At 39.0% G+C, this 7428-nt stretch overlaps 1 protein-coding gene across 1 annotated transcript in view; it reads left to right on the top strand.

Moving 5' to 3' along the window:
• WARS2 (tryptophanyl tRNA synthetase 2, mitochondrial) overlaps window positions 1-7037 on the top strand; it is a 41472-nt gene extending 34435 nt beyond the window's left edge. The window contains exons 4-6 of the mRNA XM_008631795.2: window positions 188-273; window positions 2894-3012; window positions 4782-7037. Coding sequence (XP_008630017.2) covers window positions 188-273; window positions 2894-3012; window positions 4782-5230 — 654 coding nt within the window. The 3' untranslated portion in view covers window positions 5231-7037. The remainder of the gene's footprint in view (window positions 1-187; window positions 274-2893; window positions 3013-4781) is intronic.
• Window positions 7038-7428: the final 391 nt, after the last annotated feature.

The following is a 7428-nucleotide window of genomic DNA, read 5'->3' as shown; positions in this document are numbered from 1 at the left end:
TGGTAGGGAAATTCATAAATACAGGAAAAAAACCAGAATGTTAAGGAGTGGATTTTACATGACACTGTCTTCTGTAGAGCTGCATAATAAATTACTCAACTGGTCAGAATTCTAATTAAGTAAAATCACAGACTTTGATACCATTAGTCAAAAGTATGATTCTTCTCTGTTTTTCTTTTTCAAACAGATGAAGCGTGCCAGCCAGAATCGCGAAGGAACTGTTGGTTTGTTGACTTACCCTGTGCTTCAAGCAGCAGATATTTTGCTGTACAAGTAAGAGGCAGAATGTGAGCCCATGGGCAATGTCTGTTCAGCTACACTGGAATGAATGTTTGTCAGGTCAACATGCTAACTTATTAAGCAGGGGAGCTGCGTGTGATTAGATCAGAAGATTGGAAATGGACAGACTCTCAAGTGGCTGGTTGAAATCTAGCCTGGTTAAAAAGCAACTGACAGGGCTGTAAAGAGCAACAGCTGGTCACATGAAAATAATTCTTAGGGAATTAAAACAGACTGAGGTTTAACATATTACATGTTCACCCACACTTCTTTTTTTTAAGTAGTTTTGCTTCATTTTGTCTAGTGCACTCTAGAGATACTTAAACTGTCTCTATGTAGTATACCAGTATTAGTGGGGGATTCTGCATAGGCCAGTTCATACTGATGAAAGAAAGTAATTTATTGACTGCATCTTGTAGTACCTGGGCTGGTTCAGTTTCCTCTGTGTTGTACTGTGTGCTACAATGGAAATAGCCCCTAATAAGGGACTGGTGACTCAGCATGCCTAAGTCTGTAGCCTAGCTGGTAGAATTTGTAGTGCATTGTCATGACTGGTTGTATTTCATAATATGATTTAAACTGTCTCAGTAAGTAAATGTTAGAGACAGTGCACCATGTAGGAATTGTTTTATGTTCAGAGCATACATACTTTGTGGCATTGCTCTGAAGGAAGTTGTGTGTATTGATTGGGACAGAGAAGTAATACAGGACAGAGTAACCAAGATTGCCCATTTATGAGTTCAGAAAAATGTTATCTAGAGAAATTTCATGTTAAGTGATCATAGTAGTGAAAACAGAAGACCAGGAGATAGTATTTCTAATTTACCTGAATTTTAACTAAAAATAATGGGAAGCAAGCAGAAGTCAGAATTAATTTGAGTATTATAATGATTTTATTTGAAGTGAGTCCCATTTGATTGTCAAATATTTGAGTGATTTGAGTGTCAAATATCTAAGGGTGAAATTTAGCCAACTTTATCAGAAATCACGTTGTTTTGATTGAGCTCAACCATGTCTGTCTCTTCCATCTCTAATACAATCAGGTGTTTCATCTTTCCTTAGTAAAGCCAGTGGTTTGTTGGCTACTATCTGTATTAACAGCAGGCTGTCCACACAGAGCACAAAACAAGGAAGTGAAAGAGAAACAATACCTCTTTGAAGAAATTTGTCTTAATATCTTTAATAAGAAATGTTTTAATGCAAACAAAATAATATAAGGAACAAGAATTAGGGAGAAATGGAAACACAGGAAGGGAACAGCAGTCATGAAGAAGAATTTAGAGCTGAAGGAGAGGGAGAAACAGTAATAACTCAGATGAACCAAGGATCAAAGAGACAGGAAAATGGACAGAAGGTAAATACATGACAGAAAGGAGTAAAAATAGCACCAGAACAGAAATATATAAAAAAAAAAAAAAGCCAGCAAGGAAAAAGGCAAAGTATCATGCAGAGGTTTTATAGAGATAATATGTTTTCTGTTTAGTGGCAAACTTTATGAATATGGAACCATTTTTGGCATATGGAAACATTTCTTTTGACCTGCGTAGAGTATATTGATTATGGTAACTGATTTTCTCTCAGTTATAGGGCACTGTGATTTCCTATTGCCTACTGTAACTGTTTTTAGGTTGCCTTGCTGTCTGATTGGGAATAAAGGTGGACAAATTGATGCCTGGATGTCAGCCCAGTAATTCAGAATTGGAAGGAAAGAGTACCGTGTTGATCTGAAATTTTCTGGGAACTTAAAAGATGCATAGCGGACTTCCTTACTTTGGAACATGTCCAGTATTCAGAGCTGAATACCCCATAAGCCGTAGAAAAAAAAATCTTCTGGGGGATGGGAGAGTAATCAAAAGCTGGCAAGATTTCAAGTCTGCCTCATCTAAAAGAATCATACATTTTTAGCAAGTATGATTAACTGTGGGAAAGAATCACCAGGGGAAGTAATGGATTCTTCACCTCCTCATGTCCTCTGATGCAGATTGTGTTTCCCTCCAGAAGTGTATTCAAGCCATTGAGTTCAGTACAGAAGATCAAATTATCCCTTGAATCTAGCAGTTCTAATCCTCTAATAACACTTGTGACAATAGAGGCACTGGACCACATGATTTATACAACTGTGATGAGGAAGAAACACTCTCTTCTTTCCTTCCCTTGATACATCCTCAGTACTGACTCCTCAACAACAGTTATGTTTTCCTGAGACTCGACATGACAAGGTGCTTGCACTTTATGCCCTGCAGATCTTTCTTACTTTGTTTGCACACTATAACGTGTGCTCTTTGATCTCTAAAGAGACAGCAGGAGATGCTACAGAAACCTTTCTTTGAGTTGAGTTTAATGAGTTGCTCTTACAGGTATCTTTGCCATATATGTCTTCAGAAAGGGCTGTTTTTGCCCTTGGGTATGTGCTTCAGCTCAGCACAAAAAACAGACTCATCCTTGAATATGGTCAGTTTGGGATCTTGTTCCCACAGCACCTATATCTAGCTGGGACTGAGTATTTGGCTCCATCTGGCCCTCTGTCATGGCAGAAGCTGTGACAGTCTTGAGTAACATTTCAGCAGAACCAGAGAGCTTTGCTGAGTTTCCTGTATCTGTCTTTTATTAAAAGGTCAACACGTGTTCCTGTTGGAGAAGATCAAGTCCTGCACCTGGAACTAGCCCAAGATATAGCACAACAGTTCAACAAGAAATATGGAGAATTCTTTCCTGTGCCCAAAGCCATTTTAAGTGAGCTGGTCTTGGTCATTTTTTTTTCTTTGACTGCACTTCGAGGTTGAAGATGGATTTAAATATTGTGGAAATAGTTTCAGGGACCAAGAAAAGGGGGCAAACTGATGCTAAGGGAGTGGAAAATTAAAAACTGACAACAAGAGACTTTGGCTGTGAAATTGAACTCCCAAGATAGATAAGGCTTTAGAAATCCCTGGTAGAGGAATGCACGTGATGTCTGGTATTCTAGTGCAGGGGGCCAGATGCACTCTGCTGTTGCCAGTCAGCCTTACTCTTCAAGTATTGGACTTTTTAAAAGCAGGGTCTCTGTTCCATGCTGCTCGTTCAGGAGACATGTAAGCAGTAAAGCAAGAGACCTCCAGCAGGCAGAATCCTTCAGATTCTGAGTGGTAGATGTTTACATTAAGCATGCTGAACAGCCTGTTGGTATACAGTGTATATGTATGTACAGAGCTCCAAATTTTAAGGGTGTTTAATATATACTTGAATATTTCAATATGTGTCTGTCACAGAGATCAAAACTTTGTGGTTTTGATCTTAGACTCAGGAAGACTTATAAGGAAAATCTTGGCAGCCATTTTTGAGCTCTAAGGTCATAGGCCGGGGGTGAGGAGGAGTCAGATGGCGCAAATGGCATGTTTGTTAAGAAACGTGAAGAATTGGGCAAGGATGAAGCATTGCATCTTTGTTGTAAGTAATGTAGAGGAATGCACAGCAGAGACCTTCGCCCCCAAAAGGGCAAGGAGCTCTCACCTTAGAAAAGACAGGCGGTAATAAACCTTTCTCAATTTTCAAGCCTCAGTGACAAAAAATGGTGTTAGACCTAGAGTGGAGTTTTGAGAATATTAGGTATTGCAAACTCTGCAGTTCCTAATTGAGTACTAAGCACTATAAAGAGGAGCTGAGTGTTGTTTATGATGCAGGTGAGACTGTTTACCATTAAATAAAAAGCTCAATTTGAAAAAAAGAAAAAATTCACTTTGCTCCCAAGAAGCATTCCTTCCTAAGCTCACAAGTATATGCAAACCAACAAAATCTCCTACATGGATGGGAGAAGGTAGGGACCTATTCAGATTTACCTGGGCTCTTTCAATTTTACAGAAGAGAGACAGACTCTTCCAAAAGGTGATTTCAGAACAAAGCAGTTTCTGGGGCAATCTGAATTGTATGCTGGAGAACCTTTATCCTTTCACTGAGTACATAAGCCCTCTATGAGCAGTATGCAGGTAATTTAATTGGCTGTATTAGGTGTCTAAAAACAGTGCTTTACCTCTAACAGAGCTGGTCAGTGTTGAGTTAGAGAATTTTAATAACTGTCTTTACTGAGATTTACCAAGAGATTTTGAGTGGTAGAGTTTCCTGAAATAAGGAAATTAACTGTTACAGGGGTTTTTTTCTTCAGCGGATTTAACCTGTTTCTCCACTACTCAGAACCTTTCAGTAATGTGCAATAATAGAAGGGAGGAGAAATTTGGGGGGGGGAAATCAGCATGTAAGGTACATAAAATATTAGGAGTTGACCCAGCAGAAGTTCCTTCTTCACGAGGATGGGAGAGATGGAACAGGTTTCATTCAGTTTATAAGAGGAGAAAGGTGGCTTCTTAGAAGGACAGGAAGAGTGCAAGAACTAAACAAGAGCACACATGATTGTGCTCACAATTCATTTTTGAGCAAGGATAAACAACTTCATCATATGGCTGCACATTTTTCTTAGCAATTGTCATAAGAAACCATTGTCTGTGTTCATAACTTTTTTTTTTTTTAAGGTACGACAAAGAAAATAAAATCCCTCAGAGATCCAGCAGTGAAGATGTCCAAGTCAGACCCACAGAAGTTAGCTACTGTTAACATAGCAGACAGCCCTGATGAAATAGTGCTGAAATTTCGCAAAGCTGTGACTGACTTTACCTCGGAGGTGACCTATGACCCCACCGCTCGCCCCGGTGTCTCCAATCTGGTGTCCATTCACGCTGCAGTAACGGGGCTTAGCATCAAAGAAGTGCTGCACCAAGCCACTGGTCTTGACACTGCTCACTACAAAATGGTGGTAGCAGAGTCAGTTATCCAAAAATTTGCACCTATCAGGAATGAAATCAAGAAACTCCAGGAAGACAAGTCCCATCTGATAAAGGTTTTAGAGGATGGAGCAGAGAAAGCCAAAGAACTGGCTGCTCCTATCTATCAAGAAATAAGGAGACTGGTGGGATTTCAATAGAAGCTGCTGAGTAGTCACAAGGACTTTTGTATCATGGGATAGAGGTTTTTTTATTTGTAACAAAATCATTTATTAATTATTAATATTTTTGGTTTGAAACAAAAGCTTTTTTTTCCTGGAAGATCCAAGGAGAACATTGGAGGTGATTGCACTAAAAAATGTCCATGAAGCCAGATACTTCCAGTGGGACCATCATTAAGCTTGTCTGGTTAGTCAAAGAGGGAGAACAGAAGCAATCACAATTCACAAAGAAATTGTGCAAAACCAGAATATAAGGTTGGCTGTGTGGGTTTTTGGATTTTTCCATTGACCACTACAAGAAGCTGAAGTGTAGGCGAGGTGATCAGAATCTAGCAGAAAGATATGTAATCCTCTCAAGAGCATATTTGGCTGTGTATGCAATCTTGTACAGATGGACAGTTCACCCTGTTGGGGGTTATTCAGCTTTGATATGGTGATTGAACATGTTCTTGGATAACCAGAATAAAAGCAGAGACTTAAGAATAAATGCTCAGGGTGATGAAGAGAGAACGTACTGCTTCTCCCTATAGTGTCTTCAAATTCAGTGTGAATTTTCTTTTTGTATCTATGTAGTTTGTGTGAAGTGAATTTCACTTCTGCCATTTGTGCCATCCTGCTGGTCAGGTCTAAGGTATTTCAGTGAGAAATGACATGTGCTCCAACTGCTCAGATTTCATCTGCTGTTCTGTTTAGCAGGATTTTCAGTTCAGCATCAGGTCTAGGATTGCTTTAAAAAAGGTGTAGGGGGAAAACATAATGCTAAATCAAAGAAGTCTTGGGTTGAGAATCAAAGAACTCTACAGAGTAAAGTTTACAAAATTCTTTCTTTAGAAAATTGTGCCGAGGTCAGAGCCAGAATATAGTTAAATAGATCTTTATGGACTCTTCACTACTGAGCCTTGAGAAAGTGTCGTGGTGGGAGAACAGTGTTAGCCTGCCCTGATCTTGGGCCTCACAAGATCCACAGACTGGGACCCATGGGTTGTGGTATTTGTTGGGGAGTGTGCAGCAAAGGGGAATTGCCAAAAGGAGACACCATGTTCTAAAGAGGGGTAGTAGCACATGTTAAAAGGTAATGAAAGCCCTACTGGTCTTGTGCCAGCATATTTAACTGTATTGTTACACTTCATGGTGCTGTGTTTGAAACTGCTGTAGTGTAATGTAAATTGAGTTAATCCTGTACTCTGGCAGCTCATAATCACTCTATGCCTGTGGCATTTGTCATGTGGGATTGCAGTCTTATATGACTGAGTTAGTAAAACATGGTGGGGGTGGAGGGGGCGTGTTTCTACATAGTACCATTGGTTGGTTGGTTGTTTTGGGGTTTTTCTAAAAAGCAGTATTTAGTTAATTATAGTATGTTGATTCAGAAAGAAATATTTAATTTTCCAAAACATAAAGCTGAGAACTGAGCATCTCCAGATCTGTGATGTGACCTGTATTTATTTGTTATGAATCTGAAGAAGAGAACTGCCATGCAAGAACTTGACGATGACAGATTTTCTAAAATTAGTCAAGACTAAAGAAGCAGAGTGGATGAAGACAGACTGATTGGAACCAAAGTCAGTATTGTCAAGCCTCAGGTAATGTCCTCTGGAAATAATAAGTATATTCAAGAATTGTCCCTGGTTTTAAATAAGCTGTAGTGGATAAGGAAAGGACACGTTATAACTGTGCATATTTACGTAGTTTTAAAAAACTTTTGTCAGTGTTTAACAGCTGCATTAGGACACTAAGACAAAAAATAAAGGCACACAATTACTGCTGCTTACTGACTTGGCATAAACTGTTTGTTGTGGCACTTTTTAATATAGGTTGATTTCTGCAAAGGTCCCACAGTCACAGTATGTTCCTTAAGAGAAGCAAACACTGTGCTCATGAAGACTCTGAAAATCTTTAATACTAGTGTGTCTAGTTTCTACCCTACCTCTTTTTCACTAGCAAAGATAGAAGTATATATTCAAGAGACAAATCATAGTTTCAAGGTCTCTTTACACTTCTAATACTCAAATCACCTAATATATAAAATTGCCATTCAACACACCTTCTTTGCAATGGAAGGAAAATAGGAGCATTCATGGGAGGGGTTGATGCCAACAGGTAATTTTGGTTTGTTGCTTAAACTGTTCTGAGCCATCTTTCCAAAACTGTTAGGTTTTTTTTCAGAAAATTGTGTA

This window comes from Corvus brachyrhynchos, unplaced genomic scaffold (assembly GCF_000691975.1).
Source record: "Corvus brachyrhynchos isolate BGI_N302 unplaced genomic scaffold, ASM69197v1 scaffold3, whole genome shotgun sequence".
Classification (NCBI taxonomy): Eukaryota; Metazoa; Chordata; class Aves; order Passeriformes; family Corvidae; genus Corvus; species Corvus brachyrhynchos.
Note: the sequence above shows the minus strand (reverse complement) of the source record. Positions and strands in the feature narration are given on the sequence as shown.